The 23,699-nt window shown below is 38.2% G+C and overlaps 2 protein-coding genes and 1 long non-coding RNA gene across 10 annotated transcripts in view; 1 reads left to right on the forward strand and 2 right to left on the reverse strand.

Moving 5' to 3' along the window:
* LOC107220093 (exostosin-1) overlaps positions 1-10,462 on the forward strand; it is a 30,251-nt gene extending 19,789 nt beyond the window's left edge. For 3 of the 5 annotated variants that reach the window (XM_046733288.1, XM_046733290.1, XM_046733287.1), the window contains exons 2-9: positions 7,127-7,265; positions 7,359-8,428; positions 8,576-8,777; positions 8,884-9,003; positions 9,142-9,372; positions 9,476-9,742; positions 9,836-10,086; positions 10,185-10,462. In XM_046733288.1, the coding sequence (XP_046589244.1) occupies positions 7,539-8,428; positions 8,576-8,777; positions 8,884-9,003; positions 9,142-9,372; positions 9,476-9,742; positions 9,836-10,086; positions 10,185-10,365 (2,142 nt within the window). In that variant the 5' untranslated portion in view covers positions 7,127-7,265; positions 7,359-7,538 and the 3' untranslated portion in view covers positions 10,366-10,462. Of the gene's footprint in view, positions 1-6,281; positions 6,993-7,126; positions 7,266-7,358; positions 8,429-8,575; positions 8,778-8,883; positions 9,004-9,141; positions 9,373-9,475; positions 9,743-9,835; positions 10,087-10,184 lie in introns of those variants that run through there. The other 2 variants (XM_046733286.1, XM_046733289.1) reach the window with 2 other exon arrangements.
* Positions 4,678-6,878, reverse strand: LOC124293240. The gene is made up of 3 exons (XR_006903154.1): positions 6,741-6,878; positions 5,790-6,329; positions 4,678-5,118 (listed from the first exon to the last, which is right to left on the reverse strand). It is a non-coding gene; the product is annotated as an uncharacterized LOC124293240 (long non-coding RNA).
* Positions 10,463-13,110: 2,648 nt separating the features above from the next.
* Positions 13,111-23,236, reverse strand: LOC107220092 (peroxisome proliferator-activated receptor gamma coactivator 1-alpha). 4 transcript variants are annotated; one of them, XM_046733283.1, is made up of 14 exons: positions 22,885-23,236; positions 21,151-21,268; positions 20,775-20,890; positions 20,411-20,537; positions 20,120-20,333; positions 19,765-19,989; positions 19,398-19,657; positions 19,159-19,284; positions 17,935-19,082; positions 17,156-17,494; positions 16,842-16,979; positions 15,924-16,112; positions 15,642-15,787; positions 13,111-15,553 (listed from the first exon to the last, which is right to left on the reverse strand). In XM_046733283.1, exons 2-14 carry the CDS (start codon positions 21,217-21,219, stop codon positions 15,435-15,437), a joined length of 3,216 nt encoding a protein of 1,071 aa, XP_046589239.1. In that variant the 5' UTR covers positions 21,220-21,268; positions 22,885-23,236; the 3' UTR covers positions 13,111-15,434. The 4 variants fall into 4 exon arrangements, with proteins under 4 accessions (XP_046589239.1, XP_015514012.1, XP_015514011.1 ...); XM_015658526.2 differs by having other exon boundaries at positions 22,823-23,236; XM_015658525.2 differs by having other exon boundaries at positions 22,098-23,236.
* Between the last annotated feature and the right edge of the window lie 463 nt (positions 23,237-23,699).

Consider the following 23,699-nt stretch of genomic DNA (forward strand, 5'->3'; position numbering starts at 1 on the left):
CGGGAAAGAGTCATACGAATCAATTCTGAGACGAAAAATTTTTTGGTCAAAAAAAAGGAAGGTTAACCCCTTTGTATTTTTGGCGAAAATTTTCGCGATTTTTAAAAGTGCTGGAATAAATTAATTGTGGCACCATTCCGACGTAATTTCGCGAGGGAAATCGATTGGGCGCAGTCCCAATACGCTGCGATCAACGCATCGAAAGTTACAGCCAAAAAACGAAAACCTGAATTATCGACATTTTTCAGCAGGAGCTTTTTTCCTCGTATCTTCTCTCCCGTTGATCCCACGCTCTTTTTGCTGCGTTTTCTGAGTTCCTTGGGGTCCAATTGGTCGGGAAAGAGTCATACGAATCAATTCTGAGACGAAAAATTTTTTGGTCAAAAAAAAAGGAAGGTTAACCCCTTTGTATTTTTGGCGAAAATTTTCGCGATTTTTAAAAGTGCTGGAATAAATTAATTGTGGCACCATTCCGACGTAATTTTGCGAGGGAAATCGATTGGGCGCAGTCCCGATACGCTGCGATCAACGCATCGAAAGTTACAGCCAAAAAACGAAGACCTGAATTTTCGACATTTTTCAGCAGGTGCTCTTTTCCTCGTATCTTCTCTTCCGTTGATCCCACGCTCCTTTTGCTGCGTTTTCTGAGTTCCTTGGGGTCCAATTGGTCGGGAAAGAGTCATACGAATCAATTCTGAGACGAAAAATTTTTTGGTCAAAAAAAAAGGAAGGTTAACCCCTTTGTATTTTTGGCGAAAATTTTCGCGATTTTCAAAAGTGCTGGAACAAATTAATTGTGGCACTATTCCGACGTAATTTTGCGAGAGAAATCGATTGGGCGCAGTCCCGATACGCTGCGATCAAAGCATCGAAAGTTACAGCCAAAAAACGAAAACCTGAATTTTCGACATTTTTCAGCAGGTGCTTTCTTCCTCGTATCTTCTCTCCCGTTGATCCCACGCTCCTTTTGCTGCGTTTTCTGAGTTCCTTGGGGTCCAATTGGTCGGGAAAGAGTCATACGAATCAATTCTGAGACGAAAAATTTTTTGGTCAAAAAAAAGGAAGGTTAACCCCTTTGTATTTTTGGCGAAAATTTTCGCGATTTTCAAAAGTGCTGGAATAAATTAATTGTGGCACGATTCCGACGTAATTTTGCGAGGGAAATCGATTGGGCGCAGTCCCGATACGCTGCGATCAACGCATCGAAAGTTACAGCCAAAAAACGAAGACCTGAATTTTCGACATTTTTCAGCAGGTGCTTTTTTCCTCGTATCTTCTCTCCCGTTGATCCCACGCTCCTTTTGCTGCGTTTTCTGAGTTCCTTGGGGTCCAATTGGTCGGGAAAGAGTCATACGAATCAATTCTGAGACGAAAAATTTTTTGGTCAAAAAAAAGGAATGTTAACCCCTTTGTATTTTTGGCGAAAATTTTCGCGATTTTTAAAAGTGCTGGAATAAATTAATTGTGGCACCATTCCGACGTAATTTTGCGAGGGAAATCGATTGGGCGCAGTCCCGATACGCTGCGATCAACGCATCGAAAGTTACAGCCAAAAAACGAAGACCTGAATTTTCGACATTTTTCAGCAGGTGCTCTTTTCCTCGTATCTTCTCTTCCGTTGATCCCACGCTCCTTTTGCTGCGTTTTCTGAGTTCCTTGGGGTCCAATTGGTCGGGAAAGAGTCATACGAATCAATTCTGAGACGAAAAATTTTTTGGTCAAAAAAAAAGGAAGGTTAACCCCTTTGTATTTTTGGCGAAAATTTTCGCGATTTTCAAAAGTGCTGGAACAAATTAATTGTGGCACTATTCCGACGTAATTTTGCGAGAGAAATCGATTGGGCGCAGTCCCGATACGCTGCGATCAAAGCATCGAAAGTTACAGCCAAAAAACGAAAACCTGAATTTTCGACATTTTTCAGCAGGTGCTTTCTTCCTCGTATCTTCTCTCCCGTTGATCCCACGCTCCTTTTGCTGCGTTTTCTGAGTTCCTTGGGGTCCAATTGGTCGGGAAAGAGTCATACGAATCAATTCTGAGACGAAAAATTTTTTGGTCAAAAAAAAGGAAGGTTAACCCCTTTGTATTTTTGGCGAAAATTTTCGCGATTTTCAAAAGTGCTGGAATAAATTAATTGTGGCACGATTCCGACGTAATTTTGCGAGGGAAATCGATTGGGCGCAGTCCCGATACGCTGCGATCAACGCATCGAAAGTTACAGCCAAAAAACGAAGACCTGAATTTTCGACATTTTTCAGCAGGTGCTTTTTTCCTCGTATCTTCTCTCCCGTTGATCCCACGCTCCTTTTGCTGCGTTTTCTGAGTTCCTTGGGGTCCAATTGGTCGGGAAAGAGTCATACGAATCAATTCTGAGACGAAAAATTTTTTGGTCAAAAAAAAGGAATGTTAACCCCTTTGTATTTTTGGCGAAAATTTTCGCGATTTTTAAAAGTGCTGGAATAAATTAATTGTGGCACCATTCCGACGTAATTTTGCGAGGGAAATCGATTGGGCGCAGTCCCGATACGCTGCGATCAACGCATCGAAAGTTACAGCCAAAAAACGAAGACCTGAATTTTCGACATTTTTCAGCAGGTGCTCTTTTCCTCGTATCTTCTCTTCCGTTGATCCCACGCTCCTTTTGCTGCGTTTTCTGAGTTCCTTGGGGTCCAATTGGTCGGGAAAGAGTCATACGAATCAATTCTGAGACGAAAAATTTTTTGGTCAAAAGAAAAGGAAGGTTAACCCCTTTGTATTTATGGCGAAAATTTTCGAGATTTTCAAAAGTGCTGGAATAAATCAATTGTGGCACTATTCCGACGTAAGTTTGCGAGGGAAATCGATTGGGCGCAGTCCCGATACGCTGCGATCAACGCATCGAAAGTTACAGCCAAAGAACGAAGACCTGAATTTTCCACATTTTTCAGCAGGTGCTTTTTTCCTCGTATCTTCTCTCCCGTTGATCCCACGCTCCTTTTGCTGCGTTTTCTGAGTTCCTAGGGGTCCAATTGGTCGGGAAAGAGTCATACGAATCAATTCTGAGACGAAAAATTTTTTGGTCAAAAAAAAAGGAAGGTTAACCCCTTTGTATTTATGGCGAAAATTTTCGCGATTTTCAAAAGTGCTGGAATAAATCAATTGTGGCACTATTCCGACGTAATTTTGCGAGGGAAATCGATTGGGCGCAGTCCCAATACGCTGCGATCAACGCATCGAAAGTTACAGCCAAAAAACGAAAACCTGAATTATCGACAATTTTCAGCAGGAGCTTTTTTCCTCGTATCTTCTCTCCCGTTGATCCCACGCTCCTTTTGCTGCGTTTTCTGAGTTCCTCGGGGTCCAATCGGTCGGGAAAGAGTTATACGAATCAATTCTGAGACGAAAAATTTTTTGGTCAAAAAAAAAGGAAGGTTAACCCCTTTGTATTTTTGGCGAAAATTTTCGCGATTTTTAAAAGTGCTGGAACAAATTAATTGTGGCACTATTCCGACGTAATTTTGCGAGAGAAATCGATTGGGCGCAGTCCCGATACGCTGCGATCAACGCATCGAAAGTTACAGCCAAAAAACGAAGACCTGAATTTTCGACATTTTTCAGCAGGTGCTTTTTTCCTCGTATCTTCTCTCCCGTTGATCCCACGCTCTTTTCGCTGCGTTTTCTGAGTTCCTGGTGGTCCAATTAGTCGGGGGAGGGTCATTTAAATCGAATCTGAGACCATAAATTTTCGGCCCCGAAAATGAAGAAAAAGTAAGGCTAACCCCTTTGCATTTTTGGCGAAAATTTTCGCGATTTTGAAAAGTGCTGGATTAAATTCTTTCTGGCACTATTCCGACGTAATTTTGCGAGAGAAATCGATTGGGCGCAGTCCCAATACGCTGCGATCAACGCATCAAAAGTTAGAGCCAAAAAACGAGAACCTGTGTTTTCGACATTTTTCAGCGGGTGCATTTTCCTTCGTAATTTCTCTTCTGTTGATCCCACGCTCTTTTCGCTGCGTTTTCTGAGTTCCTGGTGGTCCAATTAGTCGGGGGAGGGTCATTTAAATCGAATCTGAGACCATAAATTTTCGGCCCCGAAAATGAAGAAAAAGTAAGGCTAACCCCTTTGCGTTTTTGGCGAAAATTTTCGCGATTTTGAAAAGTGCTGGAATAAATTCTTTCATGCACTATTCCGACGTAATTTTGCGAGAGAAATCGATTGGGCGCAGTCACAATACGCTGCGAACAACGCATCAAAAGTTAGAGCCGAAAAACGAGAACCTGTGTTTTCGACATTTCTCAGCAGGTGCTCTTTCCTTCGTAATTTCTTTCCTGTTAATCCCACGCTCTTTTCGCTGCGTTTTCTGAGTTCCTGGTGGTCCAATCAGTCAGGGAAGGGTCATACAAATCGAATCTCAAACCAGATATTTGGCCGTCAAAAAAGTAGCAAGGCCTTTGGATATCAGGTCAAAATTTGCCGATTCTGAAACCCGCCGTAATAAATTTTTTGTTGCACTCCAACGACATGAGCTTGCGAGAGAAATTGATCGTCGGCAGTGTGGGCTCGCTGCCAGCATTGTATCGAAAGTTACTTTTGAAACACATGAAATGTGCACAGGACTTCCACTGAGGTGGGGTAAAATAGTTCAAATTAATAGTCATAAAGTTTCGTACCTAGTTCAGTGCAGTTTATTCAATATATTATTTGTACAATATTGCTTAATTATAAGTGTCGTGGTGTCGTTGTGTAACAATTCAACATTTTCACAAACAGAATCAAATTGGAAGACAATAACAAATACAAAAATGCGAATAATCATTTCTCAAGATATTTCAGCATAATTTGAGGAAGTAGGTGTACAGTATACATTATCTTAAGTCGAATACGACAAATACTATATCAGTTAGTGATTATCGTAGTTTACAAATACAGCTCAGGTGTTGACCTTCGTCCAGGTCCAACACACCTCTGTAGAATACGATGTATGATGTCTGATTTATGTTAGTATCTAGCCCATTTGATGTCACGAGGATTAAAACGAATGAAGAATCAATTTTTTTCCATATCTCCTTCGCATTTTGTTAGTCTTTGGTCTCTTGCCGTTCAAGATGTCTTCTACGCTTTCCCGAGATCCCAATCAGTCTGTAAAGGCTCATACAAATCGATTATAGAGGAAAAATTATTTGCTCACAAAAAGAGCAAGATCAACCCAGATACTTTTCTAAAATTTCGACGATCCTGAATAATGCTAGAATCGATTGTTTGATGCTATACATCGAAATAATTTTCGAGAGGAACCGAATCCGTGAAGTCTTGAGGCGCGGCGAGCATCGAACATGAATTACCCCAAAAAATCGAAGAAATTCCTTCGTATCTTCTGAGCCGTTGGTTCTAAAATACTTCGAATGTTTTCTCTGGCTTTCTCGGGGTTTTTTTAGCCTCGGAAGGGTCCTTTAACTCGATGCCGATACTTAATGAATTGCGTTTCGAACGAGTACAAAAATACATGCGGAATCAGACTAACTCGAATTAAAAGTCCTTCGTCGATTATTTCTCATATATACTCAGGGCCATAGATTGAATCCGACCGCCGAACGCGTTTGAATCAATCATCATTATTTCGAGCACTGTGCCGTCTTCACGGCATTCATCGTGTCTATGGATTGCAAGCGACTGCTAATCGCTTTCTGAATATCATTTTCATTTTCGAAATTTTGTGTATGTCGCTTTATCATTCGGAGATCAGGTATCAAATACTGCCAGACATATATTTGTATTGGATATAGTCAAACATTATTAATCATCATACGTACAAAAGAAGCATCTGGTGGGTTTGCAATGTCCTGCACGATTCCGTTCTAAAATGAATGGGATTTCTGTCCCTCGAACCTGACACACAATGTTCAAGTTAGCAACGTTATCGTAACGAAATATTGGGGAAGAAATCCCTACGAACGAAATAAGATCACAAAATATGAGTGTGTTCAGTTTTATTACGGATTACTGTATTTCAGGTAAATCCAAAATCGCGAAAGAACAGTTTTTCCACGGCATGAATCGCAACAACGTTACTAACTTCTATATCAGCCTGACGTTGGAATCTCTCCATCTGCGTCTGTGCTCGCCGCTACGTTATCGGCCAGTAGAGATTTATTTTATCGACGGTTGGAACCCATTCGCCTGGCGTTGATTTCGTTGAGATGTGTCAACACAATTTAACCTCTCGTGGCTCTCGTGTGTGCCACACGTAGTTCGGCGACTCGCATCTCCGCGCATCGGTTAAACTCAGTTCTAGAGTTCAGTCATAGTCAGTCAGCGACACTGTATCCAAATTTGGTCAATTATCCGTGCATCTGTAATAGCGGAACGTCATCAGATTAATAATTATCGTGCATTTAGTAGAAAGTTGACCTTTTTTTAACGTGAAAGTATAAATTGCAAAGAGATGAATTTTGGTCTTGTAAAAAACGCGACTGCTAAAATCGAAACTTCCCACCTCTTAATGTAAGGCCGATCGTCATTCTCCCTTCAATGAAAAAATTTTTATAAATTTACTAAACGTATGACAATAAATTTGACTTCGTACGAACGCATGTAACTAACCGATGACTGTATTGTTCGATGCTGGCTAATGAAAGTGCTTCGTCAAAAATCGTCACGCGTATATACGATGGTTAAATGCCTTTGCACCGTGCTCGGTGATCAGTCAAAATTTGTATATTTTTATCCAAGTCAAGAACTTTCTAACCTAAAACAAAAATTACCTTTGTTTTTCCTCATCGTCGTCTCGGCATTTCTCTTTGAGTTTCGTAAACACTCTGACCAATATCTTGATCACCGAGATGTTTAAGGAACCTCCTAGTCGAAACCGCAATTCCCTATCATTACCATCATCGTCAAAGTTTCCTCGTACCGTGTTTCCTTCGCGAAGTTGATGTCCGTGATACGACGAACTTCTGTCTAAATTCTTCATTGGATCTGCAAAAAAAATAAAAAATGACACGCTGTACTATGAGGTTAGCCTTTATTTCTGTTCTACGTGTCTACAAATAACCTGATATATAGAAGTTCCTAATTCGAAATCTGTATTTTTTATTCACTGTCTGTGATAATTTTTAATATAAATTTGTTTTTTATAATTTCTTACCAGGAATGCCGGAAACGCACCGCGGCTGACGACATCCTTTCTTCGGCACTATTGTACAAATTCAAGATAGTCTTGTTGATGCGTAACCAGAGCAAATCCTCTCCTAGGCCTAGTGTTTCTTTTTAATGTAAAAAGATGACTGGTAAACAATTCTATTTACTCGCTTGACATTTGGAAAATTCTTTTGTGACTTATAGTAGTGATGATAATTTGTGATTTTTTTTTCTGATTCCAGCGATGTCCTTAAGCAACCTGCTCTTTAACCACTCTACGTTTAAACATTGGGTTTATTGCTGAATTGATAGCAATAATAAAATAAAATATTGTCACTTCTGGTACATCAACAAATGAAGCATGGGACAGAGTGTGAAATGAAATTATACATATATTTATTGTGAATGTGTGTGGCATAGCAATGCAAGCAAAAAAACGCTATTTACTGCTCTTCATTACCTGTGCATTTCTTGCTTATTGCTACTTTGGTGGTTATCGTTTAAAAAGTGAAAAGTGGACTGTGAAAAAACAGGAACCTCACGAAAAATTGCCTTCGTACTTAACTTTGAATGAGGAGTTTTACGACAAAGACTTGAAATCAACGGGAATTAATAATCTACTTCTTGTTTCTCGTAACACCAATCAATGTCGGATGGAAACTTGCTTCGACTTTACAAGATGCAGACAAGGTTTCACCGTTTACGTTTATCCCATAGAAGACAATATCAGTCCTCTTTATCAGAAGATATTGAATGTCATCACTGAGTCTCGATACTACACAACAGATCCTTCTCGAGCCTGCATGTTTGTATTAGGTCTCGATACCCTCGACAGGGATCCGCTATCCGCAGAATTCGTTCACAATCTTCCGTCCAAATTGTTGCGATTGACCTACTGGAACAACGGAAGGAATCATTTGATTTTTAACTTATATTCTGGGACATGGCCGGATTATGCCGAGGAATCGCTCAGCTTTGATCTTGGATATGCTATTTTGGCAAAGGCTAGCATGTCGCAATTCAAATTACGACCAAATTTCGACATATCAATTCCACTATTTGGTAAACAACATCCGGAACGAGGTGGCGAACCTGGTCAGGCACCTGAGAACCATTTTCCTACCAATAAAAAATACGTAGCAGCGTTCAAAGGCAAGCGATACGTCCATGGTATCGGCTCGGAAACTCGAAATGCCCTATATCATCTTCACAATGGGAAAGATTTAGTCTTCGTAACAACGTGTAGGCATGGCAAATCTTGGAGGGAGTTACAGGATGAACATTGCCAGCAGGATAATCAAGAGTATGACATGTAAGTATAATTTTTCATTTCATTTCGAGTTCTTGACTCTAGAAACAATTGAATTCTGGTACTACAAAACCTGGAGAAGTGATGCCAGTGTTCTAAATCACCATTCGTATACTTACCACATTTGAATATATTTGTTTCCAATTACAGGTACGACTATGAGATACTATTGATGAATTCCACATTCTGCCTGGTCCCACGCGGAAGAAGACTGGGCAGCTTCAGATTTCTAGAAGCTCTCCGAGCAGGCTGCATTCCAGTAATACTAAGTAATGGATGGGCTCTTCCGTTTCATGAGCGCATTAATTGGGAGCAAGCAGTAATATTTTCTGACGAACGCCTCTTGCTTCAGGTTAGTCACAAAACTATCGTAATATTTGTACAAGTTGCCATTATTATAGACTTAGGGATTCTTTTGTGACCAGCTTTAGGTGCAAACTATTCATGTTTGGTTACAGATCCCAGACATTGTGAGATCCGTTTCGAATGCAGATATCTTGAAGTACAGACAACAAACTCAGTTTTTATGGGAACGTTACTTCTCTTCTGTTGAAAAAATCATTTTCACTGTATTTGAGGTAAGTTTATCCAATAATAAAAGAATGAACTTATTCCAAATGCTCAAATCAAAATAATGTTATCTTTATAAACGGCTCCGCACAACTTCCATACTCGTAAGAAGTATGCAACAAACTGATTGTTTACTTATCTTACAGACTCTCCGAGAAAGATTACCTTGGGAAGGGAAACGAGAAGGATCGGTATGGAATTCGAGTCCCGGAGCTCTGGTGACGCTACCGCAGTTTACAGACAGCCAGCAGGAGCTTCCGTTTTCCAATTGTGAACCCGGCAACACTTTTACTGCGATAATATACTCTCAGCTCGGATCAACAGCAGTCCTATACCGCCTACTCAGAAGCGTGGCTAAGAGTAAATACTTGGACAAGGTGAGGCATAACGTGAATGATTTTTTTTAATTGGGAAGGAGATGAACTAATTCTATTGCCGTTTCTTCTTATCATTACGACTATTTTTGCTAATCGATTCCAGATCATACTCATGTGGAACACGGATATTCCTCTTCCAAGGAGGCCGCGTTGGCAAGGAATAAGAGCTTCGATACACGTCGTGGCAGCTAACGGAATATCTCACCGTTTTTATCCACAGAAATTGATGACAACAAGTGCTGTATTATCCTTAGATGAGGATGCTACTCTCAACACTGATGAAATTGATTTTGCGTTTACCGTTTGGCGGTATTTTCCTGAAAGGATCGTAGGTTATCCTGCAAGGTCGCATTACTGGGACGACTCCAAGGTATGAAGAAATTTTGCATTTTTAATACTTTGAACACAACTGCGATAGTTATACGTTTTTTAAACCATGAATCGTTATTATCTTTTTCTTCAGCGATCATGGGGTTACACCAGCAAGTGGACCAACGACTACAGTATAGTATTAACAGGGGCAGCTTTCTACCATCGTTATTATAACACTTTATATACCGAGCTGTTGAGCTCGACATTGCACAAAACTGTTGCACAGTCGCAAAATTGTGAAGATATACTGATGAACTTTTTAGTCAGTCATGTGACAAGACGACCTCCTATTAAAGTTACGCAACGTAAGCTATACAAGGATACAACAGTTGCCGGAATCAGGTTTGTAATACAAATGTTATTATTATTTAACCTCAGTAGTACTTTATCAGTATTTAATCCTTTTTTCTAAATTTTTTTTCTTAATTTCCTGTTCGCAGATCTCCCTGGAACGACCCAGATCATTTTATACAAAGACAAACGTGCATGAACACGTTCGTCGCTGTATTTGGATATATGCCATTGCTGCGCTCGAATATGAGGCTTGATCCGGTTTTGTTCAAAGATTCCGTGAGCAACCTGCGTAAAAAATATAGACAGATCGAACTTGTTAGTAATTAGCATTGAAAATGAGATTTTTTTTTTTGCATCGTTACACAAGTATACAACAAAATATACCCTATAAGAATATAATAAATGCATTATTTCAATCAGCGAATTTCCTATACCGTATTGATCGACTTACAGCATAACCGAGAAAATAATAATAATAATAACAATAATAATATAATTACAGCAACACTACCAACCAGTTGGCAATGGTTACAAAACTTTCTGCTATTCTGTTTTACGGAGGTGTGTACAGTAGATCAGATCATTTTAGTAATATGGTCAATTGTCATGAGAACTCTGGACGGATTTAGTTTTCTTTCTCTTTTATTTCATCACACTCGCGATTTCGTTGTCAAAATGAACACATAAAAAATGCTCTCTACCTAAAACTTGATGAATGGTTAAAACTAGAATACAGAAAAATCATTCCTTTTATACATATGCTCGATTCTGTGCATAAGTTAAGAAGCGTAAATTTATTTACGATACTGCGATAACAAATATTCATTGCCTAAACTATGCGTCTTATAGTTAGATTTTTACGATTTAATCACGCTGAAGAAGATTTTTTAACGGGTTCCGTGAATTGAGATTTATTTTATCAGTAGTCTTAAGTTCAATGTATCACTTATGTAGGTTGTGAACTCGCGTCAATAATCATCATTGAAAAGCTTCCATACCTCATGAGAGTCAAATGATGGAGAGCTGCACTTTGCCGCAATAAAAAAACGGAAAATTACTCTCTGCCATAAATTTACAAGCCATCGTTTTTAAAAGCTGTATGCTAAACAAGAACATGAATTGTGTTAATTATACTTTTCCTTTTTTACGTGTTATTGGGAGAAAAAACCTTCCCGTTAATATTATTTATTGTAAAATTTGATTAATATTATATATATATATATATTACATAAAATTGTAACCGTGCCATATCACCGACCAAATTAACGTATTGAGAATATGTTTACGGGATGCGTTCTTTACAGTATAATACTGTTACTGCATGTACAGGCGGTAGTAACAATATACGAATTATTATTTATCGAAAAATAACTTTGTTACTACGAAATAAGTAAAGCCGCTATGAAAGAAGTGACGTTTCCTATGTTGTGAACCATTCCCTTCAAAGTTTTCATTCATTTTATAAAGGCAAATAATGGCTATTGCGATTTACTGCACTCAAGTGCTATTCTTTAGTTTTTGCCGAATAGAAATACCGGTAAATTGTACCAACCTGCACTCTGAGTGGGCTAAAGCAGCAACTAAAACTCATGAGTATGATCACATTATAATTGTATTATACCAGCATTTTTATTTTCAATGCCCAGGTCTGATTGTTCGGAAATAATACGCTAAAATCATTAATGTTAAGTATATCATACGATATTATTTTTAATAAAAATTGCAGTTTGCAAGGCGAGATTTAAAGTGAAACGAGTTTCAAAATGTTATTTTTAACGTTTGAATATAGGTGCAACACATTTTCCCACTTTAATGAGTCAGGGATCTACCATACAAATAGAAAGTTTTAAGTATTCGCTCGAGCATATTGAACCATCCGATTTTCAATGAACTTTTGTAAATCTGAATCAATCAATTGTGAAAATTAAAATTGGTCAATTACTTTCGAATGTTCGCTGAAACTCGTGTTTTAGGAAACATTACAAATTTAAAAAAAAAAAAATTTCTAAGCAATAAGACGACGTTCCTAATAAAAATTATATACATAGGCACACACACACACACACACACACACACACACACACACACACACACACACACACACACACACACACACAGAGGTTTCCAAACTGTGCCATGAATGGGAAAGTAAGAAAACGTATAAGAGAAATGAATTCCAATCATATTTCTTGACATAGATTCTTGTCTAGATGGAAGTCACTTACTCTTGTCTGTCAGTGTGTATAGAATTAATTGACAACGCGACAAGATAAATTATTTATTACATAATTCATAACTAATGAAATTCAAGATTGCTACCAAGCTGTACATATTGAAAAATAGTTGAGCCATGCTTTTGACTAATCAGAGAATTGGTTTGTGAGCCAGCCTTTGAAATTTTACGTTCACGAAGAATCCAGATATTCATGAATGTCAAGCCCTGGATAAGCAGGCAAAGACGATAGGAAGTCTGAAGTTGTAAGATGCGCCGTCACTATTGTGTCGAAATGTAATTTAGAAAACATACAGCTGTCTCAAAAAGGAAACGAAACGTATAATTATTCCAATCGTGATTACATATATGCATACACATACGCACGTGTATATAGTATTAATGCGTGTGTTTATGTTACATGTAATTATTCAAACATTGTACAAAATGTAACAAACAATTACCCTTGGTGACTTCGCAATTACGAGCCTAGGGTTTTGTACTATTCATATGAAATAAATAAATCGTTAAAATCTAGAGTTTGCTATTCGTAGTCATTGCAATTTATATTTATTGTAAATGTATTTATTGGCTCGTCGGCACTTCTATGTACAGCATTGCAGTCAGCTAGTTTTTATTATTACACTTTATTTGCTTCCACTTTGTTTAGGCTAAATCTACTACTGCATAAAATGGTTGATATTAAATAGTACAAAAAAAATTCTGTACCTAATCCTAAATAAAATTATTTGTATTCATGGGCGTGCAAAAATACAAAGACAGTATTGAAAGTGAATGCTGATTGACAAACCGAGTAAATAATGTGGGAGGAATAAGTTATTTTATTTTTTAAAATAACAGTTGCAAGATAGAGATCCCCTTTGGCGTATCGGTCATGAAAAAAAAAATGACCGACATCAGTTTCGGAATTTGAATAAACAAATTAGCCCAATTTTCTCCACAGCATACTTCAAATGAAAATTGCCCTAACGCTGTTTACGATTGTCAAATTAAAATGTTATTTATGTTGTCCAATACTGTAGTTTGTATTCTATTTCTGTTTTATACTATTTTATATCCTAATTTATACTGTGAATATTTCATGTAACGCACGACTCGCACGCGCGGTAAAAGCCAAGTTACAGTGATTATTAACACAACCTGTGAAGTCGCCAGAAACGGAGTAACTGACCCGGCTTCAAGTGGTATACACAGGGTGTATGTAACTAAAGTGAAATAAATAAAGGAGAGGAAAAACGGATACATTACTTCATTTATTATTTTCGTCTACAATATAAATGTAGTCTTCAGCTCTGAGAATATTGTAATATAAGGAATAAGATGAGCATTTGCATGTAAGTTCAAATATAATCTGTGTCTCTTTTAACAGATCATAAGATTAAGATTAGCTAGACTCTTGAGTTTGTACGTAGCAGTGAATCAGACTGTGAGTACTTCTTAATTACTTGATTTTATTTTATTTTTTTCTGTGTATTTTTCAACAAGAAATCAGTTAAATACGATTCTACGACATACGATAAAACTTTAAACCTGTGATAATAGATATCAATTGTACCACTGAAAGGTTCACGATTCAGAGCAATTAATAGGATATCTTTTTGTTTCTATTAACTTACATTTTTTTATTTTTTTTTTTTTATCAAGTAATCGTCAACGATGAGATATCGCGATGAATGAGTCATGGCAAAATTTATCCTCATCGTTTATTATCACTCTAAATTCTAGTTATTTGCCTAAATTTCATCTTACACTTCAACCAGTTCATGGTTACAACTATAATCTTCTGACGTTACTTCTGGGGGTTTGACGATCGATGGTTCAATTATAACTACGCAATAAATACGTTCAATCGCCAATACGATATCAGTTAATCCATATCTACCTAACGATAATAACATACAAGAACAGTTGCATGGCATGTATACATACGTTTTATTGGTGAAATGCCACGTGTTCACATATACATATGATTATTCTTTGTAATACATCGACAACAGGACATATTTCCGGTAAGGTGCTCAAGAAAATAATAATGTTGGCGATATTGATAAATAAATAGTGGCAAAAATATCGTAAACATAATACGTGAACAGAGCATTTTGTACTCATGCCATTTACGGGCTCTTAGTAATAAAAAATTTCCAATCTAGGTAAGACTAACATCATTCACGCTTGTAAATAAATTTTCAATAATGCAAAATATGCAAAATAACTATTAGAGCGTAATAATTTTTGTAGTTAATTTGAATCTCTAAAGTAGACCATAAATTACATTCATTCTAACTAGAGGTTCGCGGACTGTTGCGGGGATTGATTGCTCAAGTTGAGATAACAGGAAATATGTAGAAATTTTGAAATTTTAAAGAAGTTGTCAACGTGCTTCCAGATGAAATAGAATTAAAGTTGCAACCCATCTGACATCTTGTGACAGAGACATCGCGAAGAAACGTATTGACAAGATGTAAACAGATATGCAAAAAGTTATGTAATGCGGATAACTAGGAAGTCAACATCACACGAGAGCGAACCACTCCTTTTCCCGTAACTGCAGAGGCTTTCAACCTCCTTAATCATACGTGTACACGTGTATTAAATTTAGCAGATGAATCTGGTCAGAAAGTCAATTCAAGATAATATTGCAGTATTGCAATGAAATGGCCGATACATAGTCCTGTGGTAAAAACGTCTAAGTCAACCAAAGATATAGAGTAGTAGTATAACAAATTGTGTAGTCTGATGGAGAACCGATGAGTACACATTAGTATCGGTAATAATTGATTACTTGTGTACCTAAAAATTCTACCTAAAACACATTTAAACCTTTACTATTAAAATGGTTTCCGTTCATAGCAATAAATGTAAAGGGCGTGCTTAATGATTAAATATACAGTATATCAGAAACGCGAGTTTGGCGATATTACATGCGCATCTGTGTTTTTTTCACTTAAATACTACAATCACCTACATTTCTATCATATATGAATTATGTTCATAATTTTCTTGCTTTCCCGATTTTTTTCGTTTTTTCAATATTTTTGTTTTTTTCTTTTTTCTTGGAACCTTTTGTTTCTCTATTCTTTTTATACAATCATAATAGTTGTTGCGGTATATGTTTATCATCGTGTACTAAGTTAGAACTTACTATGAATAAATGATACGTGTGTCAAACCTTTCTTTTGCGTAGCTTAGCCTGAGCTTCTTTCAATAAAAGATCAAACGAGTTATCCTGATCTAACTTAGAGCCACTCCTTCCTCCGCCAAACGAATTGCTCGCAATCCCATCTGTACTCAGCATTAAACAAGAGTTATTAATGATATTTTCTTAAGTTGATTTTCACCAACTGCAACATTTAGTCGAAAATTTTCTTACCAAGGTCTGCATATTTAACTTTACAAAAAGCTCTACGGCCACCAAAGCAGAGGTCATAACTAGGTTGCATCGGGTCATCATTCCCATGTTCAACAGCTTCATACGCGTCGGTTTTGTATGCAAATGTGACGAATCCATAATTATCTCTGTGAGGTGAAAAAAAAAAAATCATATTTGCATCACGTAAGTGATTGTGAAACATGACCAGCATATGTGCCATAGATAAGTCAATATTTCAAATTAATAAAATGCCTGATCAAATAGTTCATTAGAGAGGCTTACCCATGTTCCCGAAAGTGTACGCTGATATCAACAACTGGACCAAATTGTTCAAATCTTCTGCGTAGATCAGCCTTCAAAACACCCTCTTCCAATCTGCCGACATAAATGACTCGGCGTTCTTCTACTTGCCTCTGTTTCTCTCTGTCAGTCCATGTGTCATATGGTTTTCTTCGAAGAGTAGAAGACGACCTGGATGGTTGAAGAGTTTTGCGTTATAAATGGATGTGTAATGACTAGGCAATGCTTAGAAGCTGAAATTTTAAACAATTGTTCAATATACAAAATTCAAAGCAACAGCAGTAGCGGGAATATTATTGACAAGGAAATTCTTCCAACGTTACGTGCTCACTCAATTGTGAGAAAATCGAAAGCATGAATAATATAATGGTCAAACCTTCCACTACCAATTTGATGGCTTTTACGTCACATCAATTTTCCCAAGTATACTACCACACCAGTTTCGTACCTCTGAATCAGATGTACAAGATATTCATGTATGATGCAAACTTTGTGTTTCTATGAAAAATTTTGTTATGTTTTTTATGATTCTTGTTCGAAAAAGTGTGTCCACTTTCTAACCACACGTACATGTTTCAATGATATGACCTAGCTTATATGAAAAAAACCATGAAAACGTCAGTAAAGCAATAATGCATTCAGTTGTAGTGACGTTGATTGTCGTTACTCCTTTTTCCGTAACTATATTGGCATCCAACTTTTTAAACTCGATGACTATAAACATACACGTGTGCTATGCCGGTGACAATTATTTAATTCTAAGCGCATTAGACCAAGATTATATTATAAATAGGATAAAAGAACGAACAGACATGGGTATTAGAAAAACAGGTAGGAGATTTTGATTCACCACTTTGGTATTCGGAACTCTTCACAACAGAATTGAAACAATGTGTTTACCTCCTCCAGCTTCGGTAGCTGTGACTGCTATCAGAGGAGTTCCGCCTGTGTCTATAATAACTTGGACCATGATTGCGCATTGGCTGTCTTCGTTGACCTGACCTTTTACCTTTTCCAGAATTCGACGGAGTCGAAGACCTACAATCGCCATTTTACGTTCACAAGTCAGAATCCTGTTTTTCCGTGGTAAAATTATGGTACATAAAAATTTTCTTTCAGATTTGAAAACCAATACCGCAGATCCCAGTTATATTCCGTGGAATTAAAGCTAAACTGCCATGCTGGCTACTTTCTTTAGGTTCCTTTAAAAATACCTTGAGCAACTCGAATATCTTGAAGACCTTGACCTGGACCTAGATCTGGACCTAGACCTAGACCTGGATCTGGATCTGGATGACCTGGAGCGTGACCTAGACGTGGAGAGAGATCGCGATGTTGATCTAGACCTAGATCGAGAACGAGAGGACCAGCTGCTAGTGGAGCTGACCGAGCTACGCCTGTGACTGAATCTTCTTCTTCGTGTGGCGCCTCGTCTATGCGACGTGCTTCTACTTCTGCTTTTACTTCTACTCCGCGATCTAGAACGACTTGAGCTAGAACTATTCCTTCGCCGCCTGTATTGTCGATTCTTTCTGTCTCTTACTTGACTTGTCCTGAAAATATTTGATACCACACCAGTTATAAGAGTACGGCAATGTGGATGATATCAAAATTAAATAGTATCAAAAGAATTGTCATGAATTTTCTTGACCATACCACTTACTCCTTGCAACGTGTGAGATACCGGATCTATATTAAATTTAATTAGAATTTTTTTTTAGGAGGCATATAAATTTCCAAATTCCCAAAATTAATAATTTAAAATAGACTAGGGAAGTGATTCAAATTTTTTCCGACCAACAGATAGAATAGGTACAAAGATTATTTGTCATTTGGAATGCAATCTTAATCTCAAAACTTTGAAAATACCTATCTCTTAAAAAACATTTTCATTATTTCATTTTAAACAAGTGTCTCAGACATTGAAGAGACTCAGGGTTATCATAATACTTTGAAATTACATGATAAACGTTTAAGTTCAAGCAAAATGTACCTGTTCTCGTTAATAATATTATTGGTTTTAGCTGGATTTTCAAAGACTGTCTCGTTGGTCTGTATTCCAGCATCTTCAGTAGGCATTTTAGGCCTATTTTTCGCCTCTTCAATTTCAGCTTTAGGTTTCAATACAGAGACTATCTCTCTTTCTGACCACACAGGATTTTCCGGATCGTCTTTTATTGGTTCTGTAGTCGTAGATACATGATGAATATAAATCAGAGTCATAGGTTGAATGGGTGAATTGGTCCTGCTATTGTCGCTGCGATTTTTGTCTCGCCTACTGCGATACTCGGCAAGATTAAGTTTTCTTCGCGCTGGTTTCTTCATCTCTTCCTCTCCACTTCCTTGTTGTTCCAAATCCTGAACGATAATGTTCTGCACTTCGTTGTTAGAACTGTTCGTAGTAGTGACTATACTTTCGTTCACATTACTAATCAGAGTCGAGGTTGAAACGGGTGGCTTCTTCAACACCGATACCATCTGCTTCACCTTAGGATTACCACTTTCAATTCCGAACATGTATGCACCAGCTCTCCTCCCATTTCCGATATCTAGGACAGGCTTTGTCTTTGTCAGGACACCTTTTCGCAGTTGCAGAATACTCGTCGCTAATGCGGAACGTATTTTCATCTCATGTACAGGAGATGGTTTAATCACAGACTTACTTGTACTTAGTTTATTCACAACAACATTATTGCTCTGCTTCAGGACGCTGTCTTGTGATTGCTCCTTCTGTCGTTCTACAGTTCCTTCGTTGCTCTTAGCCTTATTCGAGAGATTTGTCGTAGGTGGTGATTCTTCACTAGCATCACTCACGTCCCCTGACTCTAAGCCGCTGTCCTTTTTAGAGTTCTGATCAATCCAGCTGTCTCCACCGTGATATTTAGGTGATATTTTCTTACCCGCCACAATTCGACAAGTTTCTAAATTGTTACCGCAAACGCTTGCTTGGTTATTCGACGTTTGTTTCAGGCTTTCGTCTTTGGTTGGTAACGCACATTTATCACTTTCGCTGTTGCATTGTCCATTATACTCGGCATTACTCTCTAAACTCCTCAATGCTGAGCCCACGCTGCTACAGTAATCGTGATCCAATTGAACCAAACCATCGACTCTACCATTTCCATTTGTATTATAAGTTACCTGTGGGAGATCGAAATTTTTTCTCAGAAATATCTTTTGTACTACGCTGGCTGGGGCTGGATTTTGGAGCACTTACAATTTTCAGTAGTTTGTTACGAGAAAGCGTAGCTGCTGCATCTTGCATACGAGTGCCGCTACTTCGAGTACATTTTTTTGTTGGTATTGCAGGAATCAAAGGTATAACTCTTTTGCGTCCAGATGCCTATTGTTGAATATATTCATCTGTTAATTGACCTCTTGACCACGAAAGATAAGTCAGCAGCAGATATGCACCATTTCGTACATCTGCCAATTACGAGAGTTAGACTAATTTACCTTTATCCTATCGATCACTTCCTTAGGTAAGGAATCCATTATATTTTGATGTAGCGTCGAGTCTACGACTTCTGCCGGTTTCTTTAACGGTGACAAGAGAGACCTGCCAGCAGGTGTGATAGATTTACTTTTGGAGGGGGCCAAAGTCTCGCCTGGCAAGATCCCTCCTTTTCCATACCCGCTTACCGATGACTTCGGAGTGACAGCCTCTGATGCCTCGAATTGTTCCAGAAGACTCTTTACATCTCCAGCTTCTAGTACTGGTTAACCAAAGGACGATTATTGACCAGACTACGCGAAGCATCGAAGTGCTAAAATCTCCAAATATTCGGTACAGAGAAATTATTTTGACATGTGCAATAATTACCGGGTACTTGTTCAGACACAGTTTCCACGTCTATACAGTCTTCCATCTCAGTCTCTCCAATGTGGTTTGTTTCCTCTTTTTCGACTTTTAAGTATTTCAACACAACATCTGTCCTATCCACATTTGTTTTGAGTTTGACAGGACGACTATATTCCATAGTTGTGTTTCCCTCTATTTTCGGCTGTTTCAAGTCCGGACAGACCCAATTCTCGTCCTTCGTATTCTCTGCGATATTGAATAGAAATTATTTTCATCTATCACCAAGATTCACACGGAGACCAAGTGAATTGTTATCATGGGTGGCACTTTACAGTACACTCTATACTGTAATGATAACGACCGTGGAAATACGAACCTGTTGCGTAAGAGTCTACGTTTTGCGGAGAGTCTGGTCTTTCGATTTTTACTTTAACAAAAGAGCTGGGGTTTTTTTTTCCCTTGCTTATCTTCAACACTGATGGTTCAGTTTCGAAAATGTTATCCTGAACATCAACAGCCACTATTTTAGGCACGTCTATGTCGAGCCCCACCATATCTTTCACATCCATATCTTCCTCCAGATCTGAGGCCTGAGAAAATCAAACGTATACATTTTTACTACTGAAATTTGAGATTTTGATTCAATTAATTTGAACAATAAATTCACCTGTAGTGAACCTATATGTTCCTGCCAGTCGGTTAGCATTTTGGCAAAGTCTTCCTTGATGTGTTCCATTTTTGGGTAAACTGTTGCCACCCCAGAGTCGGGCAATACAGCCATGTCGCCGTTCAATCTGAATGTGAATAGTGATACATCAGCAAATAAAGCATGACAATACGAAGATTTTACAAGTATTTGAAATGGCTTGAAATTGATTCAAATGAGTATTAATCGATTAATAAGTCTTTCCGTTTAAACAATATGGCTTCAGAAATAAATGAAAAAAGTAATGACAATAAGGAAAAACATGTTTCAGTCCTAACGGTAAGCCCCATAGGTGGAAAAGCAGAACAATGTATGATCTACTTACTCTTGCTCGGTGCCCCAAAGAACTGCGGAAGGATCGATGCGCGAGTCTAAGTTACAGTGGAAGTCATCTTGCATTAACTCCATGAGTGAGCTGTGTGATTCTTCCAGCATATCATGCTGCAAAATTATTTATATAAGTATTATTACCATCATTATAATCATCATCATGGTGATTCAGTTACTGTTCGCTAAACATATTCGGGGATGGATTAATACTGTCGATAACTATGCTAAAACGACAATCGGGTAAATACGTAAGACAAATGAGTTTGACTTGCGAAATCGTGCGACATGTTTATACAATGTCAACAAATAATGTACCAATAATGTACCATTAACGTACGAGAAATATTAATTCCCGCATGCGTTAATCTCACCTGATCAAGTGGCAAAGAGAAACCTGAGAAGTGTTCCTCGTCGCGAAAATTTAAAAATCCAGTTTCCATGACCCGTCCAGGTTTGTTGTTATAATGCAACTGCACTCTGTTTAGTAATCTACAAAAAAAACGACCAAGGTTTTTATTGCGGTAAGAAAAAATATTTTAAAATCCTTGATCAGAATAAAATACGAGACATCTTTGCTTAAATTTAATGTTTAAGTAACCGCACCAACTGTGTAGCATTTATTTTTATCCATAAGCGTTGATTCGCATTACAAATTACAAGGTTTCTATACGATATCTCAGTTTGTATACCGCAAATAACGAGCATATGTATATCTGTAAACACGCATAGTCGTAACATAGATCGTTGTCCGCTTTGGAGAAAATATTTTCAGCGATAAGGAAATTCGGGTGAATTTCTTGCACGTGATGCGAAAGACAACACTACGAGGATAGAAAACGTGGCAACGTGGGTTAGGTTTAATTTCTTTGTTATATATTCTTTTTCATCGACTAATGACTAAACAATCTTATTAATCCAAAACCTACAACAGTAAGTTAACAATTTTCCCAATGACTCGATAAGGAAAATAAAATGGTGTGTGTACGCATAGCACGCGTGGGTAAGTTAGAGGTTATGTTTAGCACCGCTTCGATTATTTATGGTATAATCCCGGTTCAGTTCCCAGGATACCTGTCCCACCTACGCGAATTTCGTCAAGAATTTGCAAACGGTTGCGGCCCTATAGATTGATTCGCAAGATCATTAATCCGTTGTAAAATCAAAGGTTCTTCGGTAAATTGGCTAGTTCAGAAATTCGCACACGTAACATGCTGACGGGCAAAGTGGTTGGTCAGTCGGTGCTAGCGCAAGTCTCCAGATGCAATACTTACGCTATAATACCGAGGCGTTTTCCGAGCATAGATAATAAAATACGTACGTTATATATCGTCGGGTAAAATCCTGCCGAATATCGAGGTGAATACTGTGTATTTTAACGGTGAATTAACAATCCTTGTGGGACGCGGCATGCCTCGGACACTGATTCACGCGGATGCCGATGCACTGGCGCAGAGCTGTTTTCTTCACACCGACGCGATGATTTATGCGTATTTACGACGCCTCTGCGTACACGTGTAAAAGAGAATCGCTCATTCACAGCTAGATTAGCGAATGTGGAATAAAGGAATCGCGTGCCGTACGAAGGTGTGTGAGTAATGACATATGTACAATATGTATGCACAATTTGTATCGTTCACCTCGCGCTAAGGCCACGAGCGAACCTTGGTACGGTGATCGGTCGAGTATTTCCACTTAACTGCAGGTACTTTACAATGGGAAGGGTGAACGACGCGAGGTATGTAGTTTAGTCAGGGCGTATTTCCCCCACAAAGTAACGCTGCCGTGATGCGAAACGTACGCGTATCAACGTATGTTGTACAGTTCACACCGCGTGGAAACACACAAAAGCACGCACACACTTTGCGAAAGAGATCACCGCCCCAGCAGGCCGCAGCACCGTACTACCTCCTCCAGGCTTCACATATTTAGCCCCGCAATCTTTGGTATAAATAAACCGAGATCACGTAACACCGTTGAGCTTTGTTCACCGATCTTAGTCACGTTGAACGGTATCAATTTCGCACGTTATCAATCGTTACTTACTTGTTGATATATAATTCCCGACCGATATGCTATTTTACACCGTCACATGTGTCCGTACGTACGTATCTCCTTCTCTCTGTCTCTGTCTCTGTCTCTGTCTACTCTGCAAAACGGCAAGCGTCGAAGGCACGCATTTCGCACACTAAACTGAGCGAAGCATCCTTCTTGCTTATCCTAACACAGCTACACTTGCACACACACATCCGTCCGCTGATACAGTTTGGGGTTGGTTGAACTAGAGTGGCGGCCTCTGGTTACCGGAGAGACACGGCATGATCGGAATTTGGCAAGGTGTCACGTGACGCTAAAATGACACGAATGCGGTGGCGACGCTATTCTTTCATTCATCGTTTCATCCCATTTTACCAGAGACTGCGTTCGAGTGAAATGCACGCCAAGATTTCTTCTCTTTGTTAAATTTTTTTGCTGACTTGGCGCGCGGTCCAAAAAAAATTTATAGAGAAAGTAACTTAAATTTTACATCCATGTGTGTATATATATATATATATATATATATATATATATGTATATAGGTATGTAACATAAGAGGAACAAGATGTATGAGATGAACCACAATAATTTTGAATATTATTGTTCCCTACTTTTTTTTACGAAAAATGAAAGCATTCTTTTAACTTGTATTTACAGATAATTTATTTTTACCCTTCGTTACACTGCGGCTCCTTAATTATTCAAATGAAAAAAGAAATAATATCGGAGCGAGTATAAAATATAATATTCAGAGGCGTACAATATTGTATCTATACCTGGGTTAGGCATGTTCGGCATCTAAAACAGGCAAATGTATCTATAATATCAGTCTCTGCTAATACCTGCTAATAATAATTCATAGAAAAATCTTAGACCACTAGTATTT

This window comes from Neodiprion lecontei, chromosome 3 (assembly GCF_021901455.1).
Source record: "Neodiprion lecontei isolate iyNeoLeco1 chromosome 3, iyNeoLeco1.1, whole genome shotgun sequence".
NCBI lineage: Eukaryota > Metazoa > Arthropoda > Insecta > Hymenoptera > Diprionidae > Neodiprion > Neodiprion lecontei.

Excerpts from the sequence above, each read along its gene's own strand:
- LOC107220092 (XM_046733283.1), bottom strand. The coding sequence starts at position 21,219 with ATGGAAACTGGATTTTTAAATTTTCGCGACGAGGAACACTTCTCAGGT. Across the intron at positions 20,334-20,410 it reads AACATATAGGTTCACTACAG|GCCTCAGATCTGGAGGAAGA; the intron begins GTGAATTTATTG and ends TGATTTTCTCAG. Across the intron at positions 16,113-16,841 it reads AGCTACCGAAGCTGGAGGAG|GTCGTCTTCTACTCTTCGAA; the intron begins GTAAACACATTG and ends TCAACCATCCAG.